Below are 18,201 nucleotides of genomic sequence, written 5' to 3'. Positions count from 1 at the left end.
GGCAGCACGGGCTAATTGAAAGGTAAAATTATTGATCAATAATGGAATTTTCGACAGTGTAACTAGATTTTTGGAATGGATACCTTACGAAAACGGAACCATTAACTTGACTTTAGGCGTTTGTACGTTTGCGTAATATTATAAATGGGAAAGTGTGTGTGTCTGTTTGTTTGTCGGTCTTTCACGGCAAAACGGAGCAACGAATTGACGTGATTTTTTTTAATGGAGATAGTTGAAGGGATGGAGTGTGACATCGGGCTACTTTTTGTCTCTTTTCAGCCCCCTACTTCCCTAAAATGGAGGGGGGAGTTTGCATGGAGCATTGAGCAAGTTTCAAATTTAATGCGAGCGAAGCCGCGGGAAAAACCTAGTAACGTTATAAAGCGTCAGAGCACTGGTGGCCTAGTGGTAAGAACGTGCGAATTTCAATCCGGAGGTCGTGGGTGCAAACCCCGGCTCGTACTAATGAGTTTTTCGGAACTTATGTGCGAAATTTCATTTGATTTGCCAGTCGCTTTTCGGTGAAGGAAAACATCGTGAGGAAACCGGACTAATCACCATAAGGCCTAGTTACCCTTCGGGTTGGAAGGTCGAATCAGATGGCAGTCGCTTTCGTTAAAACTAGTGCCTTCGCCAAATTTTGGGGTTAGTTGTCAAAGCGGTCCCCAGGCTCCCATGAGCCGTGGCAAATGCCGGGATAACGCACGGATGAATAACGTTATAACCATAAGTACCATAACCATACATATAACCTACATTCAAACCTATGCAGTGTTTGCTTAGACGGACGGAATAAACTTTTACCCTGCATTAAGAGAAATAAAACACATTTAATTTATAATTACTATTTTTTAATTACCTATTGTGTTTTGTTTGTATTAATTCATTAAACGTCTTTCACCATTTTAAAAATTACTAATATTCATATTATTCAGAAGAAAACTTATCAAATAGCCTTGCTTTCATAATCAATTATTATTATAATCTAATCCAATCTACCACGTTTCATCCATAGCCTCTTCTGTATTGACATTAGCTTCATCATCATTATCATCAATTTTTGCAGTACTTTCTGTATTAGTATTTGTAGAGTTATTCTCATTTGCATCATTTAGGGAATTCTTATCATCAGGAGCATCTTCGTCACTATTATTTTTTACTTGAACAGAGATTCCGGCGTTTCGAGAGCTTCCATTGTTGATAGGGTTAAGAGTCATGACGGGGTTAGAAGAGCGATTGTTATTAGCTGCATTTCCAGTGTTTACCGTATTTGTAGGGTTTATTGTGATCATTGGACTACCTTTACTAGTACTGACTGTGTTGGGACTAGTAGCCGTGACTGTGGTCATATTTGTAACATTTTCGACACTTGGTACACTTACAATATTCCTAGAAGTTTCATTGATACTATTTCCAGCACTGGATGCATTGACTGTTATGAATTTTACATTATTACCATTGCCGACATTACCGACAGTTATGGTGTTATTAGTTGCAGCTGAATTAGAATTAATGCCATTTGTAGCACTCGTATTATTTATAACATTAGCTGCTTTCGCGTTCATGACATTTGCAGCATTTGTAGCATTCATGATATTTGCAACATTAGCAGCATTTCCAGCATTAATTGCTATAACTCGTTTTTCCATTTGGTTATTTCTGTAAACTTCCATGTCAAACTGTAGACGGGCCCTCTCTAGATCTATGCGTTCACGCATCAGAGCGTTACGTGTTTTGTATTCTACTAAGAACTTTCGCAAAGTATCGTTGAGGTCCTGAAAAGATAATAAAGTTCATTAGTTCCCAAGATACCTTGTCTTTTTCAATGAAGTGTTATCGATAGGGGAAAATTATCCAAAACTTACTCTGATCACAGAATTCTTTTCTTCCATGACTTCATCCATGCCCCCTAAGATAGTTTCGGGCTGCGGGAACATCTCTTCTTGATCTTCGGGCTCAATATCCTCAGGTCCTGTGTGTTCAATCTCCAGTTCTTGCGGTTGGTATACACCTTCCTCCCTCTCTTCCTGGAGGTTTAGTTTATTCATTAATTTTCACAATGTAGAAAAAACTCAGATGCCTAAACTAAAACAGTAATTACAGAAGAACAGTCAGAATCTAAATTGCAACTGTCAAGGAAAAAAGCGTAAAAAATTACTAGTTAGAATTTGTACAATACCTATACAAAATATTGATGCAAAGAATCTTTCAAGATATGAAGATGCTAAATTGCTGATTGAGAAAAATTCTCATTTAATCTTTGAGACAGTAATATTCCTGTAGTAAACCGCTAAATAATTGTATAGTGCAAGATTAAATAACTAATACCTTGACGATGATATTTTCGAAGTGACCATCGTTGATCGTGAATCTGTTGAAAACGTTTCGTTTGGAGTTCTTATTGTCCGTCACCCTGATGACGAGTTGTTCCTAGAAAAACATAATAATACGATAAATCAGCTGACGATGACTGTTCCAGTAAAGCTCCAGTTGCAAAATAAGTTTTGAAGAGACACAATTGGAGAGAACAGTGGCCTATTTTAGTAATAGTGACAAATTGTCGCCCGACAGTGACACTTCGCCGTTCATTGCCTGTTCAACTAGTAAATGTTGACTGTTACCTATCAACCCAGACATAGGCACAGATATGTTATTGTTAATGCCTCTGGTGAAATAGCTCACAGGTTTCTTCACAATATTTGCATGGCGTATGGGTTACTAAATATTTCAATATTTTTCATTTTGGTTTAGATTTGTACCAGTTCTGATCCTTTGAGGAACTATCACAAAGACGCGTATAAGGGAAAAGCTTTATGCTAGTTTTTTTTTTACTTTTTTTTTAGTTACCCCTTTAGTCTTCTCAACCGTGGCGTCCTCTGTTGATCCTGTAGGTTCTGGTAAACCTTCTGGTGCTGGTGGTGGAGTCACCTGCCTTGAGGAGCTGGCGGATCCTGCGATAAAAAGATATGATGTTTAGTCCTTTCATTTAATTTTCATTGAGAATTTAGACATTTTAGAGTTTTATTTATCGCCTTTAGGCTTCTTTATTGTAGAAGTATATGCTCCTACTAATAACATGGAATTTATTTTGTTCATAAGCCGATGCAAAGAGACCATTCTTCGACAAATTTTGTATACAATACAACTACATGGGCAATTTTTTTTTTAAGTTTTTGTAACAGGGGTATTTTTACGCGATTCATACTGAGAATCGCGAGGTTTTTCGATCCTGATAGGAGATAAAAAATGTCTCAAGATTTCGATACATTATTAAAAACCTCCCATTCCGTTACCGCCATGCAAAATGTATGAAAAAATGGTAACGGAATCAGAAAAAAACCTCCATGATACTTGTTTTCTCCTATTAGGATTGAAAGAGCTCGCGATTCTGAATAAAACCACATAAAAAAATCCAAATTAAATAAGTGGGGTGGACAACTATGAGAAAAATGGCCTACATAACGATGGTTTTTCTATTCTGGGTTAATTCATCGCTTTTAGTTTAGTTTTCGTGGGAAAATTTCAGAATGGATTTTCTACAATTGGAAACGCTCATTGTACTGAATTTATAATCAATTTAAGATAAGATTCAACAAAGAGAACTGTGTAATCCTAATCATGAGATTCATGAGCTAACTATGTCCTCAATTTCTTAACTGTAGCTTAAAGGTACTATTGACATGTTGCCAGGCAGATGATGGCAGGTGGACCAAAACGTTGACAGTATGGAGTTGGAAGCCGCTTTCGGATATAAGAAGCGCCTGGCCTCCGTTGAGTGGACGACATTCGAAAAACTGCGGGGCACCTCTGGATGAGACTAGCCCAGGAAAGGGATAAGTGGCGTACACGAAGGAAGGCCTATGCTCAGCAGTGGGCGATTAACAGCTGAAATGATGGAAGGTACTATTACCTTTACTGCCCCCCAGCACAACCCCCCACCTCTTCTTAAACCGATCCAGCCACCCCGTGCTGGCCATAAAGTCGTCTTTCCCCGTCATCTCCTTATGCAGCGTTTTCGCCTTCAGCATTATCAACGATCCCGTCATCGAATACAAGTTCCTCTCGTCCAGATACCATTGGTGCAGTCTCTCTTCTAGTTTCGGATTCACTGCCGCCCTTAACGTTCTTCGACCTGAATTAGGGAATGCAAACCGGTTATAACCGATTATGACCGGTTATTTTGATGGAATTTCATAATCGTTTATCGAAAACTCGGATAACCGGTTACGGTTATTTTCGGCTACCTAGTTATTTAACTGAAATAAAAGAATCATCTAATGACCAAAATTCCTGTCTCTTATTTCTGTGATATCATCATTATATCATCATAAAATGTTCATCAATCATTTATGAAATTTTTACGTACCCTAAAATAACGAAAATAATGTCAATGCTTCCTATATTTGTGCACGATTTTGATATTAATATTTTAATGCGTCAAAGTCAAAAGACCGCGTTTATTATGTTTTATTAAAAAAAAAGACAAAATGCTTACAATTACGTAACCCTGTACCTTTATTTTCGTGATTATTTGTCTACAAATAATACTTCCTCCCCAAGGTTTTGCCAACGATGGGTCTTGTGTAAAAAAAACATTTTATGTCGAAAATAACCGTAACTGATTTATAACCGGTTATCGGTTATTTTTCGGAAATAGCCGGTTATAAAATTTGGTCCGTTGCATTTCCTAACCTGAATTGTACGGGTGCTTTGCAGCGCTTTCTATATTATGTCGGTTCTTGTAGATATCGTAGATGGTGGACCGGCCAACGTTGAACTCTCTTGCGAGTTGGCTGTAGGTTTCGCCGGTGTCTACTCGGTTTATGATTTCGTTCTTGATTTTTAGCGTCAATGTTAGCTTCTTGCGTTTGGCGCGTGGTTCTGACATGATTTGGTGTGGTCTTTGTTTTTGGTTGGGTCTTTGGTGATATGTTTCTTTAGTTGTTGGCTCCCTTATTTAACGTTCATTAGAAGTTAGAGCATGCACGAACTAATGCTACAAAATAGTGCAGTCATGCGGACAACGTGCCCAAAATAATTATGCATCCACGACCATAATGTAGAAGCAATAAAGTCGTGTATGCATATTTTTGGCACTTGACTGTACACATCTGTATTCAATCGCTATACTATTCCAATTTCAACTTTAACTGCACAAGATAAGGTTTAAATTAGGGTAACGTGTTACTTCACTTAAGCTCTTCTATTGTAAACGCACAACATCAGTCATTTATTTTTACCCGCTACGCGTCTACCACGCCAGACGACTTACAACTTTAACTGCTTACAAATAAAGTCTATGGAAATATACCACTCAATTGTAACGTTCGAAAACGTGTAAAATGAATTTTCAAAAATGGAACGATCGACGCGTTTTAAATTTCGAAAATCGAACGAGATATTTTGACGTGCTCTCTCCCTAAAACCGTTCGGAATACTGGGATATGAAGCTTGTCCTCCGCCGGATAACAGTCGGAACAGCGAACAGCGGTTGTCTCTGTCTTTAGCGTGGTACGAGCGAGCGTGCGAGTGGGATGGTTGCGACGCCATTTTGGGTGGCGGATTACTGTGGGATCGATAGGCCGCTATACTCACATGGTAAAAATTGTTTGTGTATTCTGCATACAGGATGTTTTGAAAGAGATGGGCAATAATGGTACGGTACTGGAGCTAAAGTTTTATTAGAAGGGGAATTCTGATTTAAAAAAATATAGTTCCATAGTCTGAAGACTCTGAAGTAGTGAAACATTAATTTCAGAAGTAATTTACGAATGCGTACTACACTTTGAAAACTAAACCCATAACCCCCGTGGGAACAAAATAGTTTATTGTCCTTCAGCACAAATGTGATGACAAATATTATTTTAATCTCTCTATATGAACCCCGTTAAACCAATATCGATACAATTTGTTTCCGACTGCATATGACATCTCTTCAAATATCACTATCACGGCTCAGCCACGACATTGGTCTAAGCGCGGCAGCGGCGAGCGGCAGTCATACGAGTGAATGAAAAGTCCCATCGCTGTGTCTCGCTCCAATGTATGGCCGCCGCTCACCGCTGTCGCGCTTAGACCAATGTCGTGGCTGAGCCGTCAGACCCCACATGATATGACATGGCCCTATCATGTACCAACGGCAAATGTCACAACTTTATTATTGACGCACAAATTGAGCCAAATAAACCTTATTGAGATGAAAATAAATGCTATTACAACGGCATTTTAGTAATCACTTAGATCGTTTAGTCGAATACGCCTTCCGAAAATCTTGATGAGTTGTAAAAGATGATTAAAATTTTATTAATTATAGAGTCAGGCTAGGATAAGTTGGCAATTAATTTGATAGTCTCGGTAAGAATCTCATCGACTTCATCATCTCATCGAATAATTTTAATAATAAAAATAACATTTGCACTGACGAGGATACATTCACAATGCGAGTTGTAGACTCCTTCTAAAATCGTCTTTTATTCCAATTAGTAGTAGTAGGTAGTAGTAATCACTTTATTGTGTACAACAGATTTATATACAGTTTACAGGAACAGAGGTACAAAGGCGAACTTATCCCTATAAGGGATCTCTTCCAGCTAAGATTAGATGAGAGGAACATTAAAGTAGGCAAACATTAAGGCGTAATTAGTGTCAAAGTCAGAGAAATATGTAAGCAATATGCCAATTTCGGTATTCGAGGCCCCCCTCACTTCACTGCTTCGTTGAGCTTTGAAACCGCACCGTTCGCAATCGCTATATGGCGTACAACATACAACCAACTTCAAATAACTTACACTCAAGTGAAATTCAATTTTATTTCACAGTGCACAAGAGTGTTAAGGACCGCACGTAATTGTCACCAAGTCATGTGAAAAATCTCAAACTGCGTGGAAGATGCTTTGTGCATTTTGCTTTGAGTTTTGTCTGTGAGAGCTCTTTTTAGTGCAGGGAAGTAAGTTAGTACAGAAACTAGTTTGACGGAGTACAGTCAGCTACAGATATTAGATATTAAATACTTAATTATTAGCCGCCTTTACACGGACGCTCTATCGCGCGTGACACAGCAAACGCGTGTAAAAGAATGCGCGTGTAAATTAGATGGCGGGAGGAGAAGGGAAAGAACGCGCGATTGCGTGCGCTGGAGCGGGCGCGCAACCGTGTGGTTGAGGTTGTCTTTACACGTACGTTCATTCGCGCGCGCAAGATGGCGGACATACGCTCGTGGCCTAAATAATTAGTGGTTGAATTACTTGCTCTTTATAAATCGATGCTATTAAGAATAATAAACAATAATAACGCGGTCTATCGCGAATGATTAGCCTTTACACGCACGCTTTTTCCGTTTTCAAAAACTTCGACGCGCAATCACGCGCGAAAGAACGTGAGCCTTAAAAACCAACAACACGCAATTGCGTGCGATTGCGCGCACAGGCTTAACCGCACCCTATCCTGTACGATCCTCCCGGATCCCGCGCGCGCGATCGAACTCCGAATAATCCGGATTGCAATCCCTAGTCACTACTGCATGAGTCTAGCTTAGGTTAGAGTCGGGACAAATGGCGTACCCATAAAGGCCGATAAAGACGATAAAAGGGAAAGAAGGCACCGTAGCGAAACTTCACGGTCGGGTAAAAGCTTCCCTTGTCAGCTATGTGGCAAAGCATGTCGCTCTCGCATAGATCTGTTTAGCCACCAAAATCGATGTTTCTTGGACATCGCACCATAAATCGTCTGAAATAGACGCTACTTTCCCTCAACCAAACTGACGACCTTGGCAATAAAACTCTTGAGCTCACTTTATCTACAGTTTCCCATTGACTTTCACGGAGCGATCCAAAACCTATAGTGCAAGTAGTAAACCCACATAAAAGAATCAAAACATACCGAATGAAGATAGTAGTACGTCTAAAATAATAGGCTTACCTTCATCGTCTTCCTCTTTCACATACGAGTATGAAGGCGATATGCCATCCTGGCTGAGGAGGCTGAAGATCTTGGGCGCCATCCCGTACAGATTCCGTCCCGTGCCCTTTTTGTTTCGGCTACGTTGCAGTGCAAATGCGCGCTTTCGGAGGTCTCGCCATGTCTGTGGACAAAAAAGAGGCAAGATAACTTAAGGTCTAAATTATAAACTGAAATAGACGTTGAAGCCTGAAAAGGATTTTTATAGGAGATATAGATTAGATTAACACCTGTGTAATTGGTATTGTTTAAAGCAAATAAATTATTTTTATTCTTATTCTTAGAGTTGGTCAAGGGCGTCTAGACTACAGAGGTAACATACTTATAATAGAAAATTTTCGACGGGTGGTAGGGGTGATGTAGCGGTCAGCACGTTAGCCGCGATTGCTGGAGACCTGGGTTAATACAGAACGGGTCCTTTGAAACTTTCAAAGTGATGTCAAGTTGAATCTGTCAAAATATGATGAATTGATGAATAACTCAGAGTTTAACACTGCTGGTTGGTCTTGTGTGGCCCAAACTGGTTGATATGCTCAGCCAGTAAAGTTGCATCGCCAGCTCGTCGCTCCCTTAGAACGGCTTGGCGTGAGACACAACTACACGGCTAGTTCTGGATGTTTCTTCATAAACTTCACCACCACCAGCTGACAACGTCGCATGACATGACTACCGCTTACAACTGGCAACGTCGCACTACGTTATCAAACTTGTAACATACTACGGCAAGTGATCTAGCCGGTGGACGCCAGCTAAACTTGATTTTGTCAAAATCAAGATTCAAACTATAATATTGAACTGGTGGTCTTATTAAACTTCTAGGATGCTGAGAGTTAGAATCTGCTAAAGGTCATAAAATACGAGGGATGACTCACAGTTTTACATTGCTTGTAAGTCTTCGGTGGCCCAAACTGGTTGATATGCTCAGCGAGTTGCATCCACAACTCATCGCTCCCTTGGAACGGCTTCGCATGAGACACAGCCAGTTGTGGATGCTTCTCCATAAACTTCACTAGCTGCTGCAGCTGGCACGTCGTGGCGCGACACCTGGAAGGTCTAACAAGACGAAAAGACAGTTGATCGACTTTGAACAAGCAATTAGGTTGGGGATAAGGGTTTTCCCAAACTTGTCGATGCGACATCTTGTCCGGCCGCTCGTTATGAAGACGATTATGCAGCGTCGTCGTCGCTAAACGCATGTGTAATCATGATCATACTATTGAGCGGTTTCTGATCGGCTAAAGGCCCAGCCACGACATTGGTCTAGGCGCTACAGCGGTGAGTGGCAGCCATACGTGCGAATGAAAAGTCCCATCACTGTGTTTCACTCCATGTATGATCGCCGCTCACCGCTGTCGCGCTTAGACCAATGTCGTGGCTGAGCCGTAAAGCTGATTCCGGGTCAATAGGTTTGGGAAGACCGTATGAGGAACAGATATAAAATTGCTTATGGAAGAAGGGCTCAGATGAGCTACAGTAGCTCATCTGAGCCCTCCTTCCAGCAGTAGTAGCAGTAACTGTAACTGCTACTACTGCTCAATATCTTATACATGAACTTCACCGGTCTTTGGATTTTTAACCGACTTTCAAACACAAATAGGTGGAATGGTGGAAATAAGAGAGAAAGAGACAGCAATAGTACTGTAAACTTATTTCTTACTACGACGGTGGCAAACAGGAAACAGGTATACGGCCCGCCTGATGGAAAGCGGTCACTATGGAAGCCTGCAACTCAAGGGGTGTTACATGCGCGTTGCCGACCTATTAGAAACTTGTAGACGTTGTTATAGTTGTAAGAAAGTTTCAGTATTAAATACAGCTGGTTCTGGATGCTACTTCATTAATTTGACCAGCTAAAACTTAAAACAATTCCACGGACCCAATAAAAATATTCCAGAATCACGCGTAATAAATCGTTTATAAGTATCCTGATAATAACGTAAGGTATGCCAAGAACTTAGTCGGATTTTACCAAGACATGGCAAAAAATTCAACAAGCTCTGATAGTCTAGCGGTCGCGGGTTCGAACCCCAGCTCGCACCAATGAGTTTTTAGGAATTTATGTGCGAAATGTCATTTGAGATTTGCCAGTCGCTTTTCGGTGACGGAAAACATCGTGAGGAAACCGGACTAATTCCAATAAGGTCTAGTTTACCCTTCGGGTTGGAAGATCAGATGGCAGTTGGTTTCGTAAAAACTAGTGCCTACGCCAAATCTTGGGATTAGTTTTCAAAGACCCCAGTTTCCCATGAGCCGTGGCAAATGCCGGGATAACGCAAGGAGGATGATGATGATGGCAAAGAATTTGGCCGTTTAAAGGAAACCGTATATTTAAAGTCACACACAGGTCGAACGCGATTAATTAACATTATTTTTACCTTTTTTCCCAACGTTTCGGCCAGGTTGCACTGGCCGTGGTCGCGGAAGACTGACGTCCCAGCAAAGTGTCACCGGAGATGTAAACAACACAAAACTACCCGATATTAATTTATATAAATGTTCGGGGTAGACAAATAAATATAATCTACCCGCTTTTAGTTATTGTTTATTTCCCACCGCACGACACACAGCACTCACAACATCCGCGCACTGGTCCGAAGATAGATCTTTTGGTTTGAACATTTGAATCACTGGTCCCCATGTTGGCGATAATCTATACCCGTCTTCCCTGTTAAAGTTTTTAGGATATTTTTTAATTTCGATCGCCTCCCTCACAATCCGGGGATAATAGTGTCGCTCGGTGTCGGGGATAACGTTGGAAAAAAAGGTAAAAATAATGTTAATTAATCGCGTTCGACCTGTGTCAGTGTGACTTTAAATATGTGTACAAAGCGCGAGAACTTAAAGTGTTATATAGGAAACCGTATATTCGTATTTACTTGGGTGTCTTTCCTGCCCGCTCCCGTTGTTGATGGTTCCAAATGCTGCCGCCGCTGATCCTCCAGTCCTCGTCTTCCACGAGAGACTGCTCCGATCCTGACAGACCGGCCATGTCTTCATTCTGCAAATCAAAGAGTATTAACAGCAGAGTATTGACGCCATGTGGCAATTTTTTTTTATTGTTTTAGGGATGTTTAGGTCAATTGTACTTAGAATCACGAGTACTTTCAGTCTCACTGGGAGACAAAAAGTGTTCCAGAATTTCCATACATTTTTGTTACTTTCCTCTTTTGTTACCCCATACAACATGCACGGAATGGTAATAAAATAAGAAAAATCGTATGGGACAATTTTTTTAACTACGAGGATTGAAAAAGATAGTAATTTGGAGTAGCTTTTTTTTTTCAAAAATATCACATTTCATAAAAGTGGCAAAAACAGAAATGCTCAAATAGACCACCAAATCAGGGTGGCTAGCCGAATGGCACAATCGCTCACAAAACGCTCACGAAACGAAGCGCTAGTAGATATCTATCTCTATCGCGCTTGCGTATTGGCGCGACAGAGCCAGCGGCGTATCGCTTTCGTTTGGCGTCGGAGATATGCCATTCGGCTACGGGGCCAGGGCTTTTACCACGTGACCCCCAACCCCCCCTCCCCCTGGGCATGAAGTTGGATCCGCGCTTGACCCACGCTATAGAAGGAGAGAGAGAGAGAGAGAGAGAGAGAAATAAACAACCATTTATGGTAAGTACCGGTCTTAAATGGAATGGTCCATCGTTATTTTTATTTTACAAATGTTTAATAAAAGCTTGCAGTTCTTTTTCATGGCGCCAACGACCTAATTTACTTACAAAAGTATACAATTGACATATAATATAGTAACTAAAAATAGTTTGACTGAATACACAGTATGCGTTCAAAGTTCGTATCTGTCAAACACTATTAATTGTACAATTAAGTATGACATTTGCGCTATCGTACAACACAGCCATAACACAGCCCATTATTTTTTCCATCCTGTATACTCAATAATATTTTTTTTGTTTCAGTATTTTCATCCGCTACTATTTGATTAAAATATTAGTAATTATTGTACTTATACAAATTAATGAGTTTGCAGAATAAATAAAATAAACAGTAAAATTTTAAACAAAACATACCTACAGTTAGCAACTATGGAGTCGTTCGTCTAGACTACACATCAAGTTTACGTTAAAAAAACGAGCGAGACAGCAAGCGCGAAAGGCCACGTGCACGAACGAGACAGCACATAGCGATAACACATCAAAAGGGGGACACCGTTCGCGTTCTTTCATTCAATACGACGCTATTGTAATAATATTCCAATTTGATCACACATAAAAAATAACTGTAACTTTAGAGGATAAGGTTCATTTTACAATGACGGGAAAGGGAACCCTCGCGGTGAAATAATTCGTTTTGCAGCTGTCCGAACGCGCGTTCTAAAGCGTTGTTCCTCCGCGCGATTGTGAGTCGAATATTTTATTATCCAGTATAAAGGCTTATTCTTTGTACGAACGTTTATAAGGATCTGGAGGTTAAGCTACGCTGGATAGTTTAACATTCGACTCGCGCGATTTTAGTAAGTATAGCGAATACACCACGTGAACTCTTTAACAATTTTACATCGTACGTCCGCGAAAGCGCTGCGCGCTAACATTTGTTACGCAAGTTATATGAAATCCGCTAGTTCCATATTTATCCGCGCGCAAATATAACTTTGTTTTCTACATGCAATATTCTTATCTAATGCGTACTAGATAAAATTAAGCGTATAGTTAGAAAATAATGCATTAAATCGACTTACCTCGTCCTTCACTGATCTATTCATGATTTAGTACTTTTATAGAACAAAACGATAAAATATTTTAACGCCGGTCGACAAACGTAGTATCACATCGACGACAAAATTGACACTGGCGTATCGTATCGAGCGAGAGGGCATTGTGCGAGTGAGACGCAACGCTCGATAAAACGAGATAGGTGGACTATTTAGGGCCGTCCTATCATGTGTATCATTATCTCTGTATACGTAGAATAGATAGTTTGGGACTGTGGGTAGGGTAGTGTGGGTACTTGGGTAGCCGTTCTTATTATTTCTTTTCATTGTGTGATACTTATGGACAAAGTTATGTTTATATTTGTAATTATGGATTTCAGGTATACCTGCTACCTCCTTGGAACTTGTGCACTCCTTTTGAGCATTTATTTTTTTTGCCATTTTTTTATTTTGATTTCTGTAGGGAATTTCGAGCCAATTGTACCTACTCAGAATCACAAGGACTTTTGATTGAAAGTCCTTGTGATTCTGAGTAGACTGAGATTTCAGTGGGAGATAAAAAGTGTCCCAGAATTTCCATAAACTTTTGTTACTTTCCTCTTTTGTTACCCCATAAAACATGTACGGAAAATGGTAACAAGATAAGAAAAAATCGTATGTGACAATTTTTGTAACTACTAGGATTGAAAAAGCTAGTGATTTTAGTATAGGTAACTTTTTTCAAAAATATCACATCAAAAAAATAAATGCTCTTTTGGCTGTGTACTTAACACAGCAAAAGATAGGGTACAAGTTACTAATGGGTTGGCAACGCGCATGTGACACTCCTTGAGTTGCAGGCGTCCATAGGTTACGGTGTCCCGCTTTCCATCAGGTTGACCGTATGCTTGTTTGTTACCGACGTATACCTAGTTTTAAAAAACGCTACGAAAAGCTCTTTGGTGTGATGTGGCATGTAGGTACCACAGTAATTTTTGACAGGCGGTAACTGTAAGGTAACCGAGAGCGGGTGGGCGGCACTTTCTGCGGGGAGCGGGAATGGCCATACTGTTTGATATTACTCTTTATTATACTGATACTGTGCCAGAACTAACTTAAGATTAGGTATTCATTTTAAATCTCAAAACTTTCTCATAAGGTCTAATTTTGACCGAAACCCTGAATTATGTCTCATATTATCTATCTGTATAATTTTGTCCTAAAAATAGGCCACTGGGCCTCGCGAGGTCATACACATGGGGTATGGGTATCTCATATCAAGTATCAACAGATAAGACATGTCAGTTGCACGCACACCCTACTCGTATTGTCTATCCTTTTCTTACTGCTTTGGAAAGATAAGGACGATAAACGCTTCTAGCAGTTTCAAAGTTGTCAGAGACAACTGATAATAGAGACGCAGTAGTCAATAGTGTACTATAAAAAAAAACTTATGAGGGAATTTTCGAGAGTAAATTCGATCTAGTTTAGTCTTAGCAAGGATTATTTGACGACCGGTCTGGCGCAGTCGGTAGTGACCCTGCCTGCTACGCCGCGGTCCCGGGTTCGAATCCCGGTAAGGGCATTTATTTGTGTGATGAGCACATATATTTGTTCCTGAGTCATGGATGTTTTCTATGTATATAAGTATGTATATATTATATACATCGTTGTTTGAGTACCCACAACACAAGCCTTCTTGAGCTTACCGTGGGCCTCAGTCAATCTGTGTAAGAATGTCCTATAATATTTATTTTATTATTTATTCATTTATTATTTAATATAGGATTTACAATCTTCATACTAAGAATCGTAGTACCTCAATTTTTAGCGCCACCTATTAAATACTATTAGAACTATACTTATGATGCCTACTGTTTTTTTTTCAAAATGTGTATTATCGTGATATCATGATATTAAAATAAATAAATATGTCATTTGTTCTTACTTCTTATAAATAACCTAACCACAAAATTAAAATTTTGAAAAACCCCCGACCGCGACATAGTCACAGTATAAAGCAGTAATAACTCTTCTAACAAACTTCACTCCGCGCGGTGTGTCGAAAACTAACTCTCCATATGCACTCCGAATACATGCGAAACTGGTAAGTATTGGGCTGGACAGTCGGGGCCGCGTTCGCGCGCTGTGTTGACGAGTTGAGTTTGTGAGAAAATGACGTCAGCACCGAAGACATATTTTCGTTACTGTAGTGTTTATGGGTGTATGGAGAACAGTTCTCAAAATGCGGAAATGTCAGAATGTTCTTTAGAATTCCTAGACACCCAGAAAAGTAAGTGGTTGTTATATTTTTGCAGTGTTAGGTACATTATTGCTTACATAAATGGCGTAAAAGTGAGGTTTAAAGCTAGAATGACACATTAAAATCAATAAGGATTTATCTGTAACGACATTTAGGTAGATGCTGCGATCTATCTAGCTCGAAAGTTTGGTACCTACTTAAATATTGTGCAAACATCTATTCAAACATTTTATGTAAATACGATTTCGTCAGTATTTAAGAAACAAACACGTACTTGAATCTTTATTAGATAAAAAGGTAGAAAGAGCGTTGGTACTAGCATAGCGCCATACACAGTTACTACGAGTAGGACAGTAGCACAGGTACAACCCTGCGTGACCTTGCGCAGTAGTAACGACCGCGTCGCCGCTGCCGGAGATTAACTACTGATTTATCTTTATACTGTGACATAGTGGACCGATTTTCATGAAACATGGCTAAGAACACCCCCGACTAACTCAGCTCTCAAACAAAAAAAAACTAAATCGAAATCGATTCATCCGTTCGTGAGCTACGATGCCACAGACAGACACACACAGACAGACAGACAGACAGACAGACAGACAGACAGACAGACAGACAGACAGACAGACAGACAGACACGTCAAACTTATAACACCCCGTCGTTTTTGCGTCGGGTGTTAACACTTTCGCTACCAAGAACCCGACTGTCGGGTACACCGCTCGTAGAAGCGTAGCCGATTACATGGGTTTCCCCGTATGTAGCGAAAATGTCGTAGCGCCGCGTAGAGCCCGGTTTCGAAAGTGTTAAAAAAATAAAAACACGTAAAAATATTAGGGGAAAATAACGATTTTCGACACTTTCAGGCTGCGACACAGCGCCACCTAGTTTTAAGCCTAAAAAGCCCATGCATTTTAGGGATACGCGTTATGTATGAATTTTGTCACTTTTGTCAGTCTGTTAAATCGTTCTTGGTAGAACTATAATTTTAGGACCCTCATAGATATAGTACAAAAGTAGGTACTTCCTAGGTCTTAGCGCGGATTAACTGAACTGTAACATGAATCGGCGCTAATGAACTAGTCTAGGACGGTTTACTGTGTACTAGCTAGTTTCCAGGTGTGTGTTAGGTACGCTAGACTTTAGTGCATAAGCTGGCTAAGTGGAAATGGGACGTATTTGAGGGCTTTAAGCACGGTAAGCACAAGCCTTCTTGAGCTTACCGTGGGGCTCAGTCAATCTGTGTAAGGATGTCTTTACAATATTTATTTATTTATTATTTAGTACCTACCTATTGATGGACTTTTTAATATAGTTCATTGAGATAAGAGTTTTGAATGAATTACGGTTATTTTAGACTAGACACATTGACCGGGATATAGACCGTGATATACCTTTTTGATTTTGAGATTTGTAAGAGAAGCCATTGAGATTCACAAATATAAAAATTTGATGGCTTCAAACTATCAAATGTATGGAATCCAGTGATTTGTTTGTGTATAACCTAACCACAAAATTAAAAATTTTGAAAAAAACCCCCGACCGCGACCTAGTGGACCGATTTTCATGAAAACATGGCTAAAAACACCCGACTTACTCAGCTTTCAGACAAAAAACAATCCAAATCGGTTCGTCCGTTCGGGAGCTACGATGCCACAGACAGACACACACACAGACAGACGGACAGATAGACAGACAAACAGACAGACAGACATACAGACACGTCAAACTTATAACACCCCGTTGTTTTTGCGTCGGGGGTTAAAAAAACCGGTGAAGTCAGAATTGAACAAACGTAGTGACACTGTAAGTGTAGTCTGTTTGGACCACATAGAACCTCCTATAGAGTAGAAATCTTGTATATTTTGTTCGCGATACGAGTCACCAGTGTTTGGGGTGCGAGGAGCGGGCGGGGAATGTGTTAAGCGCGCTGTGATTGGCCGTTTCAAGGACGGCGGGCAGTCGCGCCAGATGAAAAGGGACAGAAGTATGACTGTCCCTCTACTGACGCGTAAGTGGCCAATGTAAGTTGACCTATGCCGGCTATGAATAAATTATAAATATGACTTATTTGTGGAATGTAATGCCGTCTGTTTTTAAATTTGAGCTTCTTGTTACCTTTCCACACCATTTCACACTACAGGTGGACATCTTTAAGGCATCAAAATACCCTTTTCCAATTTTTTAGTGCGAAAAACACGCACTACTTTCGGGTCTGTTACTTGGTCGATACTGATCGGGCACGGCGAGCGCCCGCGCTTATATCAGTGCAACAAATACTAGGAAGGCTGGCGACCGCGAGTCGTCTTGTAATGGATGTCTATAGGGGTTGGTCTGTGGTTTGGACAGACCATCGAGTGTAAATGCGACCAGTGGTAACGCTGAAAGTGAATGCAGCCGACGCACGCGAAGGAGAGTACATCGCTCGCTGTCTACGCAACTTTGACATCCACCCGCTTTCGTCAGTTTTCCGTGATCATGATGCATGCAACCAAAGATTATTGGATATAGTATATACCTCTATATCCATAATCTTTGCCTATATGCACCTATTAGGGTTGCGATCTTACGAGCTGTGTCTCACGCCTTACGCTAGTTCAGCCGCGATGTCTCACAAAGAATCAAAAAAATCAAAAATCAAAATAATTTATTCAGCAAATAGGCCACAGGGGCACAGCGGAAGTGAGGCAGCTAATACCGCTTTGCGAGTAGATTGTGCGAGGAACGATCAACTAAATAATTAGACAAGGCACTGAAGGCACATTAAATTTTAAGCGTGTTTATTCTTAGTTCAATCACGTTCATCGGTTTGTTAAATTGCTTTTCACCCCAGCTATCCCTATTCACCCAAGTTAGCTGTTCAGGGTGGCTAGCCGAATGGCACAATCGCTCACGAAACGTTCACGAAACGAAGCGCTAGTAGATATCTATCTCTATCGCGCTTGCGTATTGGCGCGACAGGCCCCGTAGCCGAATGGCATTTCTCCGACGCCAAACGAAAGCGATACGCCGCTGGCTCTGTCGCGCCAATACGCAAGCGCGATAGAGATAGATATCTACTAGCGCTTCGTTTCGTGAGCGTTTCGTGAGCGATTGTGCCATTCGGCTAGCCACCCAGAGCCAGCGGCGTATCGCTTTCGTTTGGCGTCGGAGATATGCCATTCGGCTACGGGGCCTGTTCTTTCAAAAAAATACGAATGCAAAAAAAAATATGTTCTTGGTTGAAAAATTGGTTTTAATCAGATCAACAATAACTGACCATGTTCCATCTGAAAGATAACCACAAAATGAAAATTTTGAAAAAACCCCCCGACCGCTTTG

The 18,201-nt window shown here is 40.5% G+C and overlaps 1 protein-coding gene across 1 annotated transcript; it reads right to left on the bottom strand.

Annotated features, from left to right (window-relative positions):
• Window positions 1–878: 878 nt before the first annotated feature.
• LOC125229591 lies at window positions 879–12,761 on the bottom strand. The gene is made up of 8 exons (XM_048134466.1): window positions 12,665–12,761; window positions 10,833–10,954; window positions 8,829–9,009; window positions 7,918–8,080; window positions 2,848–2,951; window positions 2,329–2,430; window positions 1,866–2,027; window positions 879–1,775 (listed from the first exon to the last, which is right to left on the bottom strand). Exons 1-8 carry the CDS (start codon window positions 12,686–12,688, stop codon window positions 996–998), a joined length of 1,638 nt encoding a protein of 545 aa, XP_047990423.1. The 5' UTR covers window positions 12,689–12,761; the 3' UTR covers window positions 879–995.
• Between the last annotated feature and the right edge of the window lie 5,440 nt (window positions 12,762–18,201).

The sequence above is a fragment of the Leguminivora glycinivorella genome, chromosome 9 (assembly GCF_023078275.1).
Source record: "Leguminivora glycinivorella isolate SPB_JAAS2020 chromosome 9, LegGlyc_1.1, whole genome shotgun sequence".
NCBI classification, from domain to species: domain Eukaryota; kingdom Metazoa; phylum Arthropoda; class Insecta; order Lepidoptera; family Tortricidae; genus Leguminivora; species Leguminivora glycinivorella.
Note: the sequence above shows the minus strand (reverse complement) of the source record. Positions and strands in the feature narration are given on the sequence as shown.

What these genes read in the sequence shown, in the direction of transcription:
- LOC125229591 (XM_048134466.1), bottom strand. Translation starts at nt 12,688, where the DNA reads ATGAATAGATCAGTGAAGGACGAG. An exon ending in CGGGCAGGAAAGACACCCAA is followed by an intron (nt 9,010 to 10,832) that starts GTAAATACGAAT and finishes TCGTCTTGTTAG; the next exon opens with ACCTTCCAGGTGTCGCGCCA. An exon ending in TCGAAAATATCATCGTCAAG is followed by an intron (nt 2,028 to 2,328) that starts GTATTAGTTATT and finishes CTAAACCTCCAG; the next exon opens with GAAGAGAGGGAGGAAGGTGT.